The sequence below is a fragment of the Puma concolor genome, chromosome A1, assembly GCF_028749965.1.
Source record: "Puma concolor isolate L17-30 chromosome A1, mPumCon1.1.hap2, whole genome shotgun sequence".
Taxonomy (NCBI): domain Eukaryota; kingdom Metazoa; phylum Chordata; class Mammalia; order Carnivora; family Felidae; genus Puma; species Puma concolor.
In genome coordinates, this window is record NC_141667.1 from 175,108,652 (window position 1) to 175,129,901 (window position 21,250).

Here is a 21,250-nt window from a genome sequence, read left to right on the forward strand (position 1 = left end):
AGATGATTACAGAGATTACCATAAGCTACCCTATTAAAGAGGAGACCAGAACTATGGAAATATTTAAAAAAGTAAATCCTAGAATGGTTTCATATTCAGAATCTGCTTTTTTAGAGCAAATCTTGACTATTTTTCCCATCATGCTTAACTGAAAAATTACTTCATGAAAGTTCCTCATACAAATAAAAGAACGAGATGTGAGGTCAGTTCACTTATAGGTGTACTCTATGGCTCTGGGTCAGAAATAGAAAAAGAGTCAAAAAAGGGTTGAAAATAGGACTACAAATGTCAGCTCTGGGATCAGAAAACTTGGGTCTGACTTTTGTCTTTACCGCTCAAAAGCTGCTGACATTTGGAAATGTACTTCCTGTCAACGAGCCCAGATTCTTTATGTGCAAAATAAGGCTAATTGTATCTACTTCAGTGAGTTTTTACTTAAAGTGAGAGAATGTATATAAATATGCTCCAAAAACAATGAAGAACGACGCACATGACTGATAATTAAAAAGAAGTTAAACAGGACACATGGGAACTGAATCTGTAACCCTGTTTTCAGTTGAGCTGAATTCTAACCAACCTTGGATAGAAAAATTGTACTATGACAAAAAACAATGTACAAAAAAGGAAAACAAACAATAAACAGATAGCAAGTTTATGTTTTAAAAAATGAATCTCAGAAAGATACTCACATTCTGCCAAACTTCCCATAAAAGGTATCCCTAGTCCATCTTTGGAGTAACTGAGGAATTGAAGAGAAGAGTATTAGTGTAAATTACAAATGTGAAAAGATTATTCGTAATCAAAGCAGGCATAATTTTGGTGAACTAATTAGGATTAATTAGACATAATGATGAACACAGTTTTAGTGGTTTGGAGTTACCTGGAAAAATGAATGTAATTAGCTAAAGCCGAAGCAGCTTGTAACAGCAATGCAGTTGTCAGGACCTTTAAAATCATGTGCATGGGTCCTCCTTTCTTAATAGCCTGCCACAATGACTGAGCATAAATGCAGGCAATCACAAAGTACACAAGGACTAGGAGGAAGAAGAACTCATGTAGCCCTGTGGAGAGAAGAAAGGAGCTTGCTTCAGTCAAACAAAGCCACTTACAGTGCAGGGTTGCTTTCAAATCTTCCTGCCAATATATTTCTAAAACTTGTTTTTTCACTGGAGTCATAGCATTCACTTTTGTAAGGAAAAAAAAAGGGAAATTATTGAAACTTAAAACAATTTTTTTACTGTGGGATAAAGATTTAAACATAAGAAGGCAGATTAAACTAAAAGCAGGTAAAGTCAATATATAAAAAAGCATAGCAGCCGGGGGATAAGCCCGAAGACTAACTGTAAGATCACAGTTTTGTTAGGAAACAGTAAAAACAAGGGTTTCAGCATTGTGAGACATACTTTTTACCCCCAAAGTGGATTACTTCCATATGAAAGTTAGGAACAGATTCAGTCAACAACACTTTAATATACCCTGACAATGGCTCTCAAAGTGTGATCCCTGGGCCAGCAGCAGCAGTAGGGAACTTGTTAGAAATGCACATGCTTGGGCCTCATCCCAGATCTGCTGTATCAGAAATTGTGGGAGAGGGGACCAGCAAGCTGTGTTTTAATAAGCCCATCAGGTGATTCTGATGCAGAAACACAACTCTGAAATGTACCATTACCTTACATTTTCAGTTGGAGAGTTTCAAAATACCTGTTACGACCAGAGTCCCCTTCTGAAGTCAACTGTCTTCTGCTCTTGTCAAAAAGGAAATCCTATGGAGACCATAAGCCTCCAGTCTACAGTTGACTTAAAACTGTTTAACACCTGACCAGATGGCCAGCAATCCAAAGACGAGCCACTGGCCACCAGTCTAATTTGGTTCTCCAAGGTAAGTTAGGCTAATCATATTCTCTCAGGAAATCAAACCACAAAACATGGAAAGAATCAGGCAATAGAAACTGGAGTTGAAAGGAGCTGATGTTGGGACAGACCAAAGAAGTCGAATGAGGTCACAGTGAAAGAAATATTTTGAGTAAGCAGAAATTTCCAAAGAGCAAAGGGAGCTGCTTGGTAACGACAAGAACCAAGTAAGTGAACAGACTTTATATTAAAAACGGTGCCAGTCATTAAGCAGGCTCTAGTTCCTACTAGCAGCTTGCCAGTACAGTCTTCGTGCAGCCACAAGAGAAATACCCCTTTTTCTGCAGTACCTGGAATCTTTGAGCTGTGTTATTTTTCATAAAATTTGGAAAAAATTTATCATAAACCAGAGGGCTAGCTAGTCTATAATACTACGATTTTATATTATATTCTATCTAAACAACACTGGCGCTTAGTGACGGTGGCTGTGAGCAGAGCTGCCTCTCCTGAGCCTGGGGACGAACAGTCTAAACCGCAATCACCTCTATCGATCATGAACACCGACTCTGCTTTAGCTTCCCCTTTGAGGTAAACTCCAATCAACAGGCAGAGAAAGGAGTATTCTTTTTGAAAAAGCAATCCAGAAGATGCAAATAGTAGGAAAAACAGTCAATAAACAGTTCGATCTCAATCATGTTTTTGGCATGGTCAGGAGGAAAAAAAAAAAAGGTAAGTATTTCAGCCACTGGGTGTCTCTCCTGCTCTACATATATAAATGTCGCTAGTTCATTTCTCTCCTCCAGGTGAAAAAGCATGTTTAGACTTCAGGAAGAGAAGATCAAATAACTGAAGAGGCATAATTTCTTTTTAAACTCCTTACATAGAAAAGTATTCCAGCTTTAGAAATAATGGAACAATAAGCCCAGAATTGTTATAGTAATGGAACAAGACAGAAAATACACTAAACATATTATCACTGGGTCAGTAAAATTCTTTATGCTAGTCTACCTTTCGAATCTTCGTTATTTCTCCTCCTTAGTATGAAGACTTAATTATGGCATTCTTTCGTTCTATTTATTTATAATGCTTTACAGAATATCCATTACAAGATAAAGTTTCAGACTCCATTAGGTTACAAATCTACCATGAAAAGAAAATCCTCAGACTATGTACTGAGTAAACAGAATAATAAAATCGGAGGAGGATACTTTTGAAAGCATGTCAGTAGCAAAAAAATGTTTTAGGATTATTCAAGATTAAGTGTACCTTCCAGAAAAGCTAACATTGTAACTAGTAAATTATTTCATTCAGATAATATATTAAATAACTTGAACTAGCTCAGGACACCTGTGCCCTGTACTTTGTTCATTCAGTTTTGCATAAATTATTCTTACCTTGACCCTGTCCACAAGACAGTCTAAAGATAAAATGCTGACTCTGCACTCACTGTTCTTTTAAATAAAGTTGCTCTCGAAAAAAAAAGTGGTTTTTTTTCTCTTCAGTGATCAATTTTTATTTTGCCACCATCCATCACAAGAAAGCAGTCTGTATCTGTTCACCGTGAGATTAGATTCTAATCCTAAAACAGACACTAACTCTCACCTAGATACGGAAGAAGAAAAGTGCCATCAAATGAGTATGCAGCAGGTGGCAAACACATGCGTTATGAGAAAACGTGTGGGTTTTAAGGCAAGCTGCACGGCAAGAAGCGCTGGCCAAATTCAGCAGGAAGAAAACTTACAGCACAGCTTCAAAAAACCCAGCTGCAGCTGAAGGACGGGAGATGAGAGGAAAGAGGGTAAGACAAGGGGAGAGTCACCGGCCATGGCCACGGCACTGGCCCACTCCCGCCTGCCCGCTCCGCTTGCAGCCTCAGAGCCCCGGTGTCCACACCACCCTGAAGTGTTTCAAGATGGATCTGGATCAGTCTCAACTGATCACAGAAATTCCAACACTCCTGCCAGTAAGAGGGAAGCCTAACCCTTTACTCTGACACGTCGGTCTACCCTCTTTGACACCTTCACTTACATTTCTCTTAGGATGCTGTAGAGCAAAGGCATGTGACCCCGTTCTGCCCAGTGAAGTGTGACGAGGGAGCCTCTGAGGAAGGTGTCCTTGCTCTCAAAACAGATACTGAATTTTGCCGTTATCTAGATGCGATGCCCACACAGTGAACCGCAGTTAACTCTGAACACGAGGGAGCTAGCCTACGGATAACGCGGACAGTCAGAAGACAGGAGGACACAGACACGCTGACTAAACCACCATGAGGAAGCCTCACAAATTCTTGTTATGGAAGATAATTAATTTCTGCCTGATCATTCATTCATTGTCTGTACCACCTGCATTTGAGTTTTCTGTTACTTTCAACCAAAAGCATGCCAACATGTTACCAGAGCTAGTATCTGGAATCTTGAAAAAACAGTGAGATGGCAGACGTAACAGAGAATAATATTATAATATTATTGCGATGAAAACCAGTCTACTTCAGATGATAATGCTTTAACTCTCAGGAGTCTACTTCTGTTCGTCTCTAACAAGAACACAGATACAGTGCTGATTTTTTAACAAAAATTCTAATTTTTTTAAGAAGCAGTTCTACTTTATTCTACCTTAAAGCATAATATTCCTATGTAGTGTTTTGTCAAGTGGCATCATACTTGTCTTAATGGTTTTTTTTTTTTTTAACCTAGACCAATCTGTGAAATAGGAGCTTAACCGAAGTTTGATAGACACAAAACACGTAATTGGTTTGAAAGAAAACAAATGATAAAATCTAACCAGAATAATGTGTAGCATTGATTGCAGCTATCCGCACCAGGTTATGTAATTCAAACCCCTCAGACATACAGCTTAGTAGTCAATTCTCAGTAAAAACCATAGCAAATCAATTTTCCCTACTCAGGAAAGAAAGACAAATGAGAAGAAGTTTCTAAGACGAACTAACTGGGGATTACTCCCTGGAAATAAATTCCATACCTTGAGGCTTCCTATACTGTAGGAAGAATCCCTCTCAAGACTGTACTGTAAAACCAATACAATACCAAAACAATGTGGAATATGGACTTTTAGGTCACTGGTTCTGCACATTAGAGTCAACTTGAAGCTCTGACAAACTATAGTTGCCTGGCTTCCACTCCAAAAGCCAATCTATTGGAGTCTCAGAGGGTGGACATTTATATATTTTCTAAAGCTCTCCAGATGCACAGTGATGGGTTGAGAACCACTGATTTAGACTTCGATGTAAACCATCACATCTCATGGCAATGTGGAATTAATCATATTTTAAGGCTCCTAGGCATTTTAATCAATAAAATGATGTGATCCCTAGGAATGAAGCCAGCTATATAACAAATCTGAATACTTCTGAGTATTTCTGGCACTTGTTAATAATCAATCCCCACAGATTAGCCTTGCACAGAATCCCATGCTTAATGAAAATACATACTATAGTGACATTTTGCCCGTTGTTTAAATGTAACTTTCCCCATTCTAGTATAAGACAGATTTTAGCCATAAGTATAAGCATCAAATCAAAATCAGTCATAGGAGAAGGTAGGTCAGAAGGAGTCAGGACTAAGAGCTGAATCGGAATAGTTTGTATGAACACTAAAGACAAAGCTAGCCATAATTCAGGATGCTGGGAAAAACAATGGAAGATGTAGGCAGGGTTCAGGGTGAGCCAGGGCAAGTATGACTGATGTTCAGTGGCACAGGCCACAAACGTGATCATTCTATGGCCTATAGTCAATGTTCAGAAGTCTAATTAGGAATGAGAAAGAGACCAAAAATGGGAGTCTGGGTAAGGAAGCCAAAAAAAAAAAAAAAAAAGCATATCAGGATGTAGCAGAGTCTCATGGATCCACACAATAAATAAAACCACCTCTTGAATTGAAGCCATATTGCTGGAAGGGCAGGAGGGGAAAGGGCTATTAGATTTGAACTCTGCTTCAGGCTGTAGGGTTTGCACATCCAGGGACCACAGGAGAGCATTACCTCCCTCTGAGCCTTTACCAGGCCTAAAAATTAGTGTCATAGGAAATAGTGAAGACTTATGGTTAAAAGGGACCATACAAGCAATTTAATCCAACTGTCCATCCAATGCTATCAGCAGACCTGGATTTCATCAATGCGTTTCCCAATACAGAAAATGTTATAAAGATAAAAGAAACAGTAGGACTAAATTAACTTCCAATAATGATCCATACTGCTCCAAAGCACTATTAAGTAAAATTTAACTTTTAAGTTCATCTTCATTCAAAAACAACTTGAGTGGCTTACCCTTATGTCATTTCCTTCACAGAAAGAACTTTTTAACTATTTAAAAATGTTTCGCACTCTGTCACTATGTAAACATTGTTTTTAGACTAAAAGATAGTTTAAAAAATTCATCTTTCCACATGTTAAGTTACTGGTGACCTACTGCCCATAACACATGCTCCTCGAGTTACATTTCTAGCTGTGACAATTTACACTTTGAACTAAACAACTGGTTTAATCTAATGTAGCCTCAATTCCTGTTCTTCCTATACCCACTCACCATGATGGTCAATGAGATTTAATGGGATTGAAATTTTTCTCTAAGCAGACTGATTCTTCCAAATGGGTAATGAACTCAGTAAGAAGTAAACTCCTAATCCTTTTCTTTGATAGACAGTCTACAGATCTTAGTTTTCATTCTGACACGCTGATTTACAAGTCTGCTGGAATACTTTATAGCATGTCTATCATTAATCGCAAGAAGTCATTCATTTCTGTTTGGGCTAGGAATCTTACTTCCATAGAGCAATACACAACCAAAAATTAAAAAAAAAAATTTTTTTAACCTTTTAAATTTCTTTTTGAGAGACAGAGAGAGACAGAGCATGAATGGGGACGAAGCAGAGAGAGGGAGACACAGAATCCGAAGCAGGCTCCAGGCTCTGAGCTGTCAGCACAGAGCCCGACGCGGGGCTCGAACCCACAAACCGTGAGATCATGACCTAAGCCGAAGTCGGACACTTAACTGACTGAGCCACCCAGGCGCTCCACGACCTAAAATTTTGATGGCATATTTTATGGGAGTAATTCTGATTTTGGAAAACATTATAAACTTCGATCACTCTTAAAATGGTTGCAAGCTCCTATGAAGATAATCCCTAATCTGTTTAAACAAGTTGGGAAAAGTAGGTCAGTTTCTATCTCACTTAAAAATTGGTTTTCCAATTTAGATTGCTCAATTTATTAACATTTTTCTGTTTATAAAAATAATGCTACGTTATCATAAAAACAAAAAAAGGTTTAGAATGTATAGAGAAGACCAAAAATCATCCATAATACTACCACCCAAAATATAGAAACATTCTGTTAATATTTCTGTACTTCTCTCTGCTTAATTCTGTGCATTCTGTAACATACTTGAAATCGTAAAATATAAAATTTAGCGTTCTGCTTCTTTAACTTAATAGTATAGCTATTAAAATGCTATTAAAGGATTCATTTACCATCTGCCTACTACTACACACTTAAGTTGCTTTTAAGTTTTAATATTCTAAAAACACAACATGAAGATATTTGTGCATCAATCTTTTTCTATACTTAGAACATACATTTGAGTATATATTCTTACCAGATTCTCCAGCACTAAAATGATCAAATGGATTCCCTTCGGCATCCGGGTTTAGTAACATCATTTCAAATGGGATATCTTCTGCCAGAGAATTCTCATTGTCATCTTTGCACGTATACTTGTCTGCATAAAACACGTGCCACGTTTGTGGATATGGAATCTGGGACACAGTCAGATTATGTTCAGTCTGATTCATGGCCACTTTAAAAAGAAAGAAAATAGCACTTTCAAAGCAAAGTTCGCAAATGTATTCGTTGTTTTAGTCATATAATCAATTCGCAGTTTTGTTTAGTTCTTATTACCTTGAAAATCAAACCCCTGGTGTAGTTTTGGAATAAGGTCTGTAAATCCTAAGGTAGATAAAAATAATGTTATCTTAACCAAAGGAGTCATTATAAAAGTCCTGTGAAGCATCACAAATGAGTAGAATGGTTTCAATGAAATTCTGAATTTGAATTTTAAGTATGTCAAGATTTTCATGTGGATTAGCAACACTAAAAATAGTTTCTTTTTTATTGTGGTAAAACATGCCTAACACATGACCGTTTTAACCATTTTGAAGTGTACAGTTCTGTGGCATTAAGTACATTCACAAAGCTGTGTAACCGCTGCAGAGACATTTTTGAAAATTATATTTGCGTTAAATTTAAAATGGAGCATTCAACTCAGGGAATCACTGTACCTAAAAACTATGACCGACATATACCTTCAAACGATTTTCCAAAATCTTTTTCTCGTTGATTATTCATTAAAAAGATACTCAAAGTGGAAAAATAGAAATGATGGGAACGTAAGAGTTGTCATACTGGGCCCGGTCTATATCGTGGGGGAACAGGGAGATTCATGAAAGTTGGCATCACACAGATCTGTGTTTGAATCCTGGCTTCCAATACTTACCTACCATGTAAACTTGGGCAAGATGTACAAGCAATGACATTTACTCTCTTCATCCGTAAAATGGAGATAATACTTGGAGCAAGGAGCGGAAGAAAGCACTGAGGTATAGGAGTTACGTATGATGGTACCTGTCATACAGTAGGTGCTGAATAAAGGATAATTCTCCTTTTCCTTTCTTTAAAACAGGTAGTTATACCAATAAATGGTTCTCTATGCAGGGTAATCCTGCTCCCCTCCAGGGCATTCGCAAATGTGCAGGGACAGTTTTGTTGTCACAATAGTGGACAAGGTCCTTGGAGGGAGGCTGTGCCAAACCGCATGTAATCCAAGGTAAAATTTCATACAATAAAGACCTGTTCCACCGAAAATGTCAACAGCACCCCTTCTGAGAAACACTTAATGATGTCTAGTATGCATTCCAAATCTGAAACTATGATTCTGACTTACGAGGTACTCTCACGTAGGAGGGTTATGTCTCAAACACACTATAGAATAAAAAAAGTAGCAGAGTTGGTGCTATTACTTAATAACTTCATGACTCAGCAAATAAATTGCTTAACCTCTCGAAATGTGCTTCTTCAGTAGTAAAATTAAGGTACCCGACCTGTCTGGCTCACAGTTCTTGTCAGGAGCAAATGAGACAGTATATAAAAATCCTACCTAAAGAGTCTGATTCTATACAAAGTATTCTTAAAATGTAAGATAGTGATGGGCCCAATCTCCAACTCTAGATTGCCCCCACAGCAGGCCAGCTAGTCCTGATCTTTTTCTCAATTGAAGAAAAAATACTTTTTAATAAATAAAAGACACTTGTTGAGATAAACTTGATGATCTGCATGTGGAAGAGATTTTAGAGGATATTACGAACTTATTCCTTTTCTTAGGCATCATAATGGTAATGCTAACGGAAGAATTTCCTCACTCTTATAAAATACATGCTGGGGCAAACTGCTCATGACATCCACAGCTTATTTTCTTATGCTGTGATTTAAAACAAAAATCACACACGTACGAATAAGAAGCAAATGTAACAAAATATTAACAATTATTGAATCTAAGCCAGGATATACAGATGTTAGTTGTACTACACTTTCAACATATCTATATGAATGGAAATGTTCCTAACAAAATGTTTAAAAAATACTACTTATGGATGGTCTTTAAAATGAGATACAGATTTATCTAGTCAGGATTCAAATTTTGAGGACTTAAAACTTTACAATTGGGAATTTCATTAACAGCAGTTGAAGTGGACAAGCTGATTTTATTAATAATGCCACAGCATTGTTTTTTGGGGGCTATCTTAAATTGGCTGGCATTTATACTGCGTTTTTTTTTTTTTTTTTTTTTTGCTTACTTATTTATTTTTACTGTATAGCTTCTTGAAATGGGTAGCAAAGACTCTAGTTTCTGATAAATATTTGAAGACCTTTAACAAGAATTCAATATATGATCACCAGTGGTTCAGAAATTAGGCATGTGAACTGTGCAGCTCACAATGACATAATTTGGACCTCATAATATAACGGTTCTGCTACTTTGCTATTTCATCACTTGTGATTTTTTTCTTAGATGACATAAAAAATAAAAATTAACTATTATATTTTTCACCAATATACTCTTTAATGTTTCATTTTCAATTGTGCAGATTTACATCAAATAAAAACAAAAGTGTGCTTCAAAAAGTGATACTGGCCTTCAGTTTTTGTCTTGTGGCCTTTTTTAGCAGGCCTGGGAAACAAACCTCTTCACAAAACTGTATGTTCATTGTTTTTGAGACAAAAGACTACCACACAGCATGCATGTTCTATGCTGATGTAATTAGTATCTCAAATATTAACAAAACTTGAATTGCAGACAATAACGTTAAATGGCTAGTTGCCGAATCATGTTATTAAAGAAAATGAATACTGTTAACAAAAATACACAAAATAATAAAATGCTAATATCTTTAAATGATTTATAAAACACATCAATTGTACAAAGGGAAATCTTATGCATATGATGTAAAAAAATAATACTGAAAATGTTTTATATGCAAAATATTTAGCTCTTGTAATATGACAGCAAATTACCCCAAACCTCCTTGTTAAATATTTTTTACATACAGTTGTAATTTTCAGTGCTTTTAAATGTCTCCTTCGCTTGCTTTAAAAACCTACAAAATAGTTTTTACCATTGTTTTAAAATTTGATGTTTTATAACATTACTGAAAGAGGAAAAAGGAAGACAGAAAAATAATTTCTCAAACATTAATTTGGGGGAATATATATACTCACAAGCAACATCTGACACTACAGGATTTTTCAAATCTGCTAGTCTTTTCATAGTTCACAGTCACAAGGTTTTTCAAAGGAGTTAGAAACAGTTAAGGAACACATTACCAAGTAGGTAAAAGGCTATTCAATCCTCAAAGTCTCATTAATGGCCAGGAAATGAGAATATTTCTACAAGAAATTACTTAAAAATATGTGGTACTACTACACTGTCATGCATTTAAGGATATGTTTTGTGTTTCAATGCACCAAAGCCTCTAAATAATAACATACTATAAATATGACCACTAATATGTAAAAGGTAGAGAATATAGATTTTCTTAAGACTTGGCTTTTGGTATTGGGAAAAGAATTGATTAGATTTGTAAAAAGCGATATATATATATTACCAGTACTTAATTTATTTCAGGTCCCCAAATTTAACAAAACAATCATCATTCCCCACAAATTCTTATTACCTGAGATCTTCCATTCCAATAATACCCTTGCAGTCAACAGAAGAACAGAAAAGAAGGAAAAATAGTCTAAGAAACATCTGCTAGAGATTTTACATAAGTTATAGCCCTATATAGATTCAACTCCATCCTGAAGAGTTATATTTAGAATTACATCAGGTTAGGACTTTTGGGAACCTTAGCAAAAACTAACCCAACTTTCCTGATGTACAGATAGGTAAAGTGAGGCTCAAAGAAAACAAGCCATAGTTCTCAGTTTAGCAGCCTTTCCATCACACCATACTGTCTCCTTGTACCCATAAGTTCTGGGACTGAAGGTATATGACTGATATAAAAATTATGTTTTTGCAAATGTATACAGGGTATGGTATAATATTAACAAGGTAATATAAAAAAACAAATCAATTCCTAGAAGTCAAAGCTTTAAATGGCCTCATAAGTTTTTACTGGAGAGAGAAAAAGACTTTGAGGTACCAAATACAAAGCAATCAGCCTACCAACCAGAAAAAAACCCTCAATATCTTCAACAAATGGTGTTGGGAAACCGGGACAGCTACATACAAAGGAATGAAACTGGACCACTTTCTTACACCAGACACAAAAATAAAAGTCAAAATGGATTAAAGACCTAAATGTGGGTCCTGAAGACCTGAAACCATAAAAATTTTTGAGAACACAGGTAGTAATTTTTCTGACACTGGCCGAAGCAACATTTTTCTAGATATGTCTTCTGAGGCAAGGGAAATAAAAGAAAAAATAAACTATTGGGACTACATCAAAATAAGAAGCTTCCGCACAGCAAAAGAAACAATCAACAAAACACAAAGACAACCTACTAAATAGAAGATATTTGCAAATGACATATCTGATGGAGGATTAGTATCCAAAATACATAAACAACTTAAAATACATAATACAACTCAATACCAAAAAACCACAATCCAATTTAGAAATAGGCAGAAGACACAAATAAATATTTCTCCAAGGAAGACATCCAGATGGCCAACAGACACATGAAAAGATGCTCAACATCACTCATCATCAGGGGAATACAAATCAAAACCACAATGAGATATCATCTCACACCTCCCTGAATGGTTTTAAAAAAATGTAAGAAATAGCAAGTGTTGGCGAGGATGTGGAGAAAAAGGAACCCTCATGCACTGTTGTTGGAAATGGAAACTGGTGTAGTCACTATATGCAGAATGGAGGTTCCTCAAAAAATTAAAAACAGAACTGCCATATGATACAGTAACTGCACTACTGGGTATTTACTCAAAGAATATGAAAACATTACTTTGAAAAGATATACACACCCCTATGTTTACTGCAGCATTATTTACAATAGCCAAATTATGGAAGCAGCCCAACTGTCCATTGATAGATGAATGGATGAGGAAGATGCGGTATAGACATACAATGAAATAATACTCAACCATGAAAAAAATAAAATCTTGCCATTTGCAACAATATGGATGGATCTAGAGAGTTACTGCTAAGTGAAATAAGTCAGTCAGGAGAAAGATAAATACCATCTGATTTTTCTCATATGTGGAATTTAAGAAACAAAACAAACTAACAAAGAGACAAAAAAAGAAAAAAAGACTCTCATCTACAGAGAACAAACAGGGGAGGAAAGTGGGGGGACGGGTGAAATAGGTAAAAGGGATTAAGAGAACATTTATTATGATCAGTACTGAGTAGTGTATAGAATTGTTGATTCACTATATTATACACCTGAAACTAATATAACACTATGTTAACTACACTGAATTAAAATAAAAACAAAAAATGGGGGGCCTGGGGGCCTCAGGTGGTTAAGCATCTGACCCTTGATACTGGCTCAGGTCATGATCTCACAGTGGTGAGATCAAGCCCCATGTCAGGGTGGAGCCTGTTTGGGATTCTCTCTCTCCCTCTTTGTCCCTTTCTCACGCACCCTCTCTCTCAAAAATAAATAAATGTTAAAAAAAAAAATTTTGTTAACATTTATTTATTTTGACAGAGCATGAGTGGGGAGGAGCAAAGAGAGGGAAACACAGAATCTGAAGCAGGCTCCAGGTCTGAGCTGTCAGGACAGAACCCGATGTGGGGCCCGAACCTACAAACTGTAAGATCATGACCTGAGCCGAAGTCGGATACCCAAAAGACTGAGCCACCCAGATGCCCTTAAATAAATAAACTTTAAAACAAACCAAAAAACCAAAAACCAAAAGCCCTTCAAGCCCTAAGCTCTATGACGATTCATCCTACAAATACTTAGTAAAAGCTACAAAGACATATTATAAGTTTTCATTCTCCTAACACCATGTGACTAGCATCCATAGTACTTACCACAATTGCAATTTCATATTTATTCACATTGATCAGATTCATTCCTGTGACCCCCACTAGCCATAAAGACAAAGAGAGTGTATTTTAGTCTCTGATTTATCCTAAGTGCCTTGCCTAGTACATGAAGCATGAAAGTGCCCAGTGTATGCATGAGTGAATGGGTAGACCAGAAGAGCTTTGCTTCTCTCGCTGATTTTATAACAAATAAATAAAATGAAAAGCGGTAACTATAATATGTGCTGTGGAGGAAAACAAGCTGGAAGAGCTTTGCTTCTCTCACTGATTTTATAACAAATAAATAAAATGAAAAGCGGTAACTATAATATGTGCTGTGGAGGAAAACAAGCTATAAAAACTCACATGTTAACTTAGTGTAGGAAGGAGCCAAAAAGGGAAGGAAGAACAAGAGAGGAAAAGCCTGTGCAAAGGCCCAGAGTAGCACTGAAATAGAACAAGCCCACAGATAAAATGAGGCAGGAGGGGACAATGCTGTGAGACGGAACTGGGGGGCAAACACTGGCCAGACTATGATGGCTTTGCTAATCAGGTTAACGAGGCATGTCTTTGTCCTAAGAGCAGTAGAAAAAGACAGATTTATGAGTGTGGTAAGAAGTGAATGTGACGTGATCTCTGTTCAGAAAGATCACTCTGGTTCCGGGGGGCACCAGCACGGCAGCAGTGGCCACATGGGAGACTACTGCAATGGGCAAGAAATTATGGCAGACTGGAATAACATGGTGGAGGCAGAGATGAAGAAAAGTAGATGAATTCAAGAGAGATTTAGAGGTCACTCACTGATAGACTGGAAGGAGATGGAGAGGTCAAAGATGGAGTGTTGGAAGACTCCTTGATTTCTAGCTTGCTTACTGGATAGATGGTGGTGTTGGTTCCTGAAACAGGGAACACTGGAAGACGGTGAGGTCTAGATGGGCAAGAGGATGAATTGGTTTGGGACATTATAAGAAGTAGGAATGGAAGGCCAGAACTTTTTATACACATGTGGAACATTCAGATGACCAAATTGGTATAGAAAGGAAAAGATAACTGATAATGAGCATTTGCACAAATTTCCCAGGTTAGTTCTAAAATTCAAGGGAGAGGTAAATAAGTTTATATAACTATCTCTTTGATATCTGAATCCAGTCATTTGAGACTTCTTCAACATACTGTTAATGCCATCTCATAAATCTAAATAAGAGATCCCTACACGAGGTGGCAAGGACTGGGGTCTTCTACTCTTAATCCTACTGTAGCTAGCTACCTTATGAGGGACCTAAGAGAGCTGCTAAGACTATGAAGGCTGAAAGTTTAGAAATGGCAATGTTTTACTTGACTAATTAAAAGAAGATTCAGAGACTCACTGATATGCAGAAGACAGTAGGGGAAACAGAGGGATAATTCTGCTTCCCTACAGAAGGGAGAGGGGAGAGAGGAGAGGGATAATTCCTATTTCTTCTAATGGAAGTTTCACATTTCTCATGTCTTCTACAACCAATTAACTTCCAGCGGGTAACATGGGTAGCATGGTATATGCCCTTCGTTTATACAGAAATTAAAAAGAGTTGCACTAATTCTGGATAGTGCACCCTAATACATAGGATAGTCTTGATGAGAATGGAAGGGCTCCAGGATACAGGCAACTAGGATAATAAAAGCAGAGCTTCTCTAGAGGCAAATCTAGAAGTTTACAAATGATGTGGTGCTTGTACATCCCAAGATGACATACTGTGTCACCACATGATTAGGTCCCATGTTCTAGTAACATGTTGCAAAACAGCATCACTTGGGCTAAATTATACAATTAACTGAGATAATACATGTTTAGTGCTTTGCTCAGTGCTAGCAGATAATAAGCATTCAACAAATGCTATCATTCATTCCATGCTGCCACTGGGTCAAAATATATTTGCCATACTGGTGTGAATTATGTGACTTGTAAGAAGTCCAAATGAATGAAAGTATGCCTTTATAAATTAGCTAGATATTTTTAAAAAATTTTTAATGATAAAGGGAGGGAAAAGACATTCTACCCCTTGATCAAGGAAAAAGTCAGTTTCCTTAAACTTCAGCTTAAAATGTACTAGACAAAATGTCATCAAAGCATGATGTGTCATGAAACATCTTGGTATATAAACAACAGACTTCAACATTCAGGAGTCAAAAAACAGATCCAATGATCAAAAGAAAAAGGAGATACTCACTTGTCAACTGAGCTTTGGACAATTTTTCATTGCAACTATAACCATGACTGCTTTCCTGGAGCTTTAGCCATTCCTGGGCTTGGAACAGGTAGAGTTTAGCTTCTTTCCCAACAGCTCCTGCTATGTTGTTGATTCTGACACACAGAAGAGCATGGTCACCTTGACATTAAAACAAAAATTATCAACGAGTTTGGTCTTGTATGGAACTGAAATGACAAGACAATTCAACATCTGTATTTATCAAAACAGGAATTTAAAGAGTTTTTCTTCAATCTCACTTAACTAGGTAGATCACATGAGAATGAACAGCCCATTCAGAGGCAAGTCAAGAGACTATTCATATGAATTATCCAAACTTAACCTGTGGTGTCTCCATCTACTTCTGAGGAAAACTGATGACATTTCACTATATCTGGACATTCACTGTCACAGAATTTTTGCCTCATTTTTAGAACCACTCCACATGGCTTTAATCTTTGTTTATAAACCATCTACAGCAATTTCCCACCAAAGTTGCTCTTGTTTTCTAAAGTAACATGTATGTTAATATTTAGCTATACTTTTAATGTAAAAAATAAGCATAGCTAATAGCAAGAAAGTTTAAATAAATTAGTTTGGGGGTAGACATTTTATACCATGTAAAAAATGTGACATCTGTGACTTTTACAAAAGAACTTTCAGAACAATAGATACTGTAAGACACTACAGAATAAGCCTGGTTGCACACACTAACTACATTTAAGGCCCTAACAGAAATGGTAAAAAGTTGTTGCCTCTAGGTGAGAAGAAAAGCTGGAGACTTATTTCATTCTAAGATATATTCTTCTGTTGCTGTCATCACTTTATTATAATTTTACTCTAATTAAACATTTTAAATAAATTTAAACGTACAGTATGTATCAAAGAATGTCCAAGTCTCCTACATAAATTGATCACATTACAAATTATCAAAAATTTTATTTTATTTTTGATTTTTTTTAAGTTTATTTATTTTGAGGGAGGTAGAGAGTGAGATCAGGGGAGGGCAGAGAGAGAGGGCAAGAGAGAGAGAATCCCAAGCAGGCTCTGCGCTGTCAGCGCAGAGCCCAAAGCAAGGCTCGAACCCTCAAACTGTGAGATCATGACCTGAGCCAAAACCAAGAGTCAGACACTTAACTGACTGAGCCACCCAGGTTCCCCCAAATTATCAATAATTTTAAGAGTGACTCAAAGGCTTACCATCTTAAATTGCACTGAGTTAGAGTTTATTATTTCAGTGTAGTTTAGTAATATTATTCTACTGAATTCAAATTCACTGAAAATTGGTAATAAATACACACAATGAGAGTGTGTGTGTGAATATACTTGAACACTCAATTCCTCAATCTTCCTTAAAACACCTGGATTCCCAGCGTATGTTTCTCCTCCATGTTTATGGAATATCATGATGATATTCATGAAATATCATCATGAAATATCCAGGTTGTCTAAGTCCTCTGCTCGTCTTGAGTGATAATCCAGGTTGTAGCTTCCATATAGCCTAGATTTTCCAGCACTGTCCAGGTTGTGCCATTTATTATAATGTCTTTACTATCACTGTCAATATTCAAAGTACAGTTACAGCCAGTTGATTAAAAAAACTAAAAATGTGACCTAAAATATAATAACAAAACCGTTTCTAGAGTTTCTTCTTCACTCAAGATCTGTGCCACACTGGATTTTGGAAAACTGGGTTGCTTTTCTTTTCTCAGTTGTTTTAAACACTTTGAGTATTAAAAAAAAAAAAAAAAAAAAAAAAAATTCAGGTTCCTCTTCCTTTCCATCACCAATTCTGTACCTTCCCAATACTTTAAATTCCCTACACCAAAATAGCTTCTTGCTCCTATTATCTTCTCCTAAGAATCCTCTCTAGGACCACAGTCTGACATTGCGTCTTTTCATGCTAAAAGCTACATTAATCAAGGATCCCAACCTCATCAAGGCAAATAATTATTTGCAATATAGTACTAGTCAAATAGAGTAGCAAGAGTACATACCAAGAAAATCACTTAAATTTCGAGAGTGCAAATAAAGCAAAAATCAGAATGAACTGCAAATTCATTCATTCAAGAATTATTGATTTTTGAGGGAGACCAGAAAGTACGAATCAAATGCACTTCTCATTTCAGAAGGTCCAAACAGGATACAAATTATGAAGCTCCCAGGACCCATTTACAAGCATTTCTGTGAAGTTAATTCTGGGCCTCCTGGTCCAGAGTCAATCTCCTACTTTAGGCGATTTGACCTAGCAATTGTGACCACCAGATTAGCAGGTGTTTTATTTGGTTTCCCACACTTCTCTGCTTCAAGGAGGTTAGAGCAAATTGATCTTAAAAACAAAAACTAAACCCAGTAAATCTAAGTTCTGGGGCTTCGATGAACGCGTAAGTACAGTGCCTTAGTGTCTACAACCAGTTTGAGTCAGGGGTGAGCAAACCCTGCTTCCTTGAGGGAAAGATCTCGAAAGATGCATTAGAGTCTCCGTACTTTCGTGCGTGTGGGGAGGGTTGGCGAATCGGTGTTCCAAGCGCAGAACACAATCACTCCTGGGGGAGGGTGCAGACTAGGGAGTGGGGAGCAGCAACACCAGAGCTGGCATTCGAGCAGCCCAAGATTCCGGCAGCTGCGGTCGGGGGAGGGCTGCAAGCGACGCTGGGAGTCCGGGTGGGCTGGGAGATGGGGGAGGTCCCCGCGTCGCCGCCGCCGGCTCCAGGCCTCCCGAAGCGAGGTGGGGAGGCGCGGCCCGCGAGATGGGCCCACGCGCCTGCATCCCGCTCCCCGCCCCCGCACCTACCGTGGAACTCGAAGTGGCCGATGCTCTGGCCCTGAGCGTCTCGGGCCGCGGCGCTGCTGAAGCTGCCCCGCAGGGTCTTACCCTGGCCGCCCGGCGGCCACCAGCAGCAGGTGAGGGCCACCGCCAGCAGCCGCAGGCCTCCCATCCCCCCTCCCGCTCGGGACCCACGCCCCGGCCCCTAACAGCCTGCGGCCGCCTTCCCCACGTCGGCAGCCGGGGGTGGGGGAGGAGGGAGCAGGACCGGCGTCGCGGACCCGCCCCCGGGAGACTGACAGCCTATGTGGCAGGTCCCTCCACCACGAGCCAAGTACATCCCCCAATCAGAGGCTGAAATGGGCGGGACGTGCGGAGGCGCGCGTCCCATCACTCATCAGCCTGTTGGCTAGTTCCCGCCTTTTTTATGGAGACTCAGAAGGATGTTGCTTCAGGTTACGGAAAAAGTATCCCCCTCCGTCTCTGTGCGTGGTGCCACGGCGCATGCGTGGGATCGCCTCCGCGGCTCCCGAGGGCTCTCGGGGGAGTGGAGGGTGTGGAAATTCGAAAGAACTGAGAAGCGCACGATGGCACCGTTTCTGGCGAAGAAAGGAAAGCCCCGGCAGAGCTCTAGGTGCCTATGCAACCTGCTGGACGTTTCCGCTTTAATGTCTCAAAGACACGTAACTGTACTCGTCCAAGTTTAACGCATGAATTCTCTTGGCACCTCTAACCGATTTTAACCTCCTAGGTTCCCTATCTTCTTGAGTTATGTCATCAGACACCTGGGAAGTATAGCTTAGACCCCTACATCCAATCATCTCAATGAAACACATGCCTATTTAGCGCCTCTTCTGGGCGGCGATGGTAGGCAGCGCTGCCATTTCTATCCAGGCCATCACGGATACATCATCTTACTTGGCCTGTGGCAAGTGATCTGGCACCAGCCTTAATTTTCTCCAGTTGGTTACACACAGCCCATCTCTACCCTGGAGTCACAGAAAGCTGTGGGAAACGCAATCTGACTGCATCACTTTCCTTCAAACGCCTTTGATCGCCTGTAGTACACAAGTCAGACTTTAGAATATAGCTTTCAAGGCTCTCAAATTTCCATCTCTCAACTTTTTGTCTCCATCCTTACGGAGCCACTGTCAGTTTCCAGAACACTCCAAGTTGTCCTCTCTGAGCCTGGAGCACTTGCAGATCCCTATGGCTGGAAGGCTTCGCTTAGTCTACCACTCAACCTCTCCATCACCTTCCATTTTCTACTTTAACTCTTCTTTCCCAATTGGCTTAAACAAACAAACAAACAAAACTTTTCTTGGGGCGCCTGGGTGGCTCAGTCGGTTAAGTGCCCAACTTCGGCTCAGGTCATGATCTCCCGGTCCAGGAGTTGGAGCCCCACGTAGGGCTGTGTGCTGACAGCTCCCAGCCTGGAGCCTGTTTTGGATTCTGTGTCTCCCTTTCTCTCTGCCCCTCCCCAACTCATGCTCTGTCTCTCTCACTCTCAAAAATGAATAAATGTTAAAAAAATTTTTTTTTAATTTCCTAAACCTCTAAGGCTGTGTTAGATACCCTGGGAACCAGAATCCCTTACTTTCCTACACTGTGTTGTAAATGTCTCTAGATGTCTCTAATCCTCCATTATATAAGAAGCTTCATCTGGTCAGAGACTGTATCTGTCTTGATGAGAGCAGAAGCTCAAAAATTTCATGAATAAATGTATATAAATTATTTTCATTTCACAACATGCTTTCATTACATATAAGCAACTTCTCACAACAGACCTCACTATTTAGAAAAAAAAAAAAAACAACTTGATGAAATGCTTTCTATAGTATACCCAACATTTTCTATATTGCTGGTCAACCAGGAATAAACTAAAGGTATTAATATGAGATTTTTAAAAATTGCACTCTTTTTTTATTATAAAAGTAATTCATGTAACTTAGAAAAAAAATTTCACAGCCAATAGTGTATGAAGTAAAAATGGAAGTCCTCATTTTTTCCTTGCCCTGCCTGATATGGTAACAAGGTAACCCCTGTTAATAGTTTAGGGTAGATCTTTTTAGACATGTAGTTACAAATGTACATGGTATTTGCACACCAAGGACAGGAATAAAATTGGTCCTGGAAAAAAAATCAGAACATAGGCCATGAATGCTGTGAGGCCCTTTCTGTCTCTTCTCTTCATGATCAACTCTGTTTTTCTTTCACTGAAGACAGATTTTTTTTTTTTTGATTCCTCACTTCATTTGAATGAAAATGGCCACCAACTAGTCCCAGATTTGTAGGTCCTCAAGAGTTCAAGAAGAGCAACCAGATTATACTAGAACCTTAGTCCAATTCCAAATCCCAGGAAGATGCTTCAGTTGGCCTAGTGTGAGTTCGATGCTCCTGTGACCTTCTGAGGTGGGGGAGTGGTCAATTTAGGGTGATTATAAAGGGTAGGAGAGTCTGGTCAGATAAAACCATAAGTATCCACTACAATATATTTTGGTCCTCATTCCATGTGCGTACATTCTTTTGAAAGTGTTTATTTCAGCCCATGGTATTTATTTATTTATTTTTTTTTTTTTAACGTTTATTTATTTTTGGGACAGAGAGAGACAGAACATGAACGCGGGAGGGGCAGAGAGAGAGGGAGACGCAGAATCAGAAACAGGCTCCAGGCTCTGAGCCATCAGCCCAAAGCCTGACGCGGGGCTCGAACTCACGGACCGCGAGATCGTGACCTGGCTGAAGTCGGACGCTTAACCGACTGCGCCACCCAGGCGCCCCTATTTCAGCCCATGGTATTTAAAAGGTGAGACTGGATCTAAAATATCATTAGATTGTATCCA

The 21,250-nt window shown here is 38.6% G+C and overlaps 1 protein-coding gene across 3 annotated transcripts in view; it reads right to left on the reverse strand.

Moving 5' to 3' along the window:
- The window catches only part of GPR180 (G protein-coupled receptor 180), a 40,034-nt gene extending 21,361 nt beyond the window's left edge, over positions 1 to 18,673 (reverse strand). For all 3 annotated transcript variants that reach the window (XR_015252265.1, XR_015252268.1, XM_025924853.2), the window contains exons 1-5: positions 18,435 to 18,673; positions 15,623 to 15,781; positions 7,460 to 7,660; positions 881 to 1,061; positions 690 to 739 (exon numbers count right to left, since the gene is read on the reverse strand). Coding sequence is in view for 1 of the 3 variants with exons in the window: in XM_025924853.2 (XP_025780638.1) it covers positions 690 to 739; positions 881 to 1,061; positions 7,460 to 7,660; positions 15,623 to 15,781; positions 18,435 to 18,579 (736 nt within the window). In the remaining 2 variants the exon portion in view is untranslated. The remainder of the gene's footprint in view (positions 1 to 689; positions 740 to 880; positions 1,062 to 7,459; positions 7,661 to 15,622; positions 15,782 to 18,434) is intronic.
- Positions 18,674 to 21,250: the final 2,577 nt, after the last annotated feature.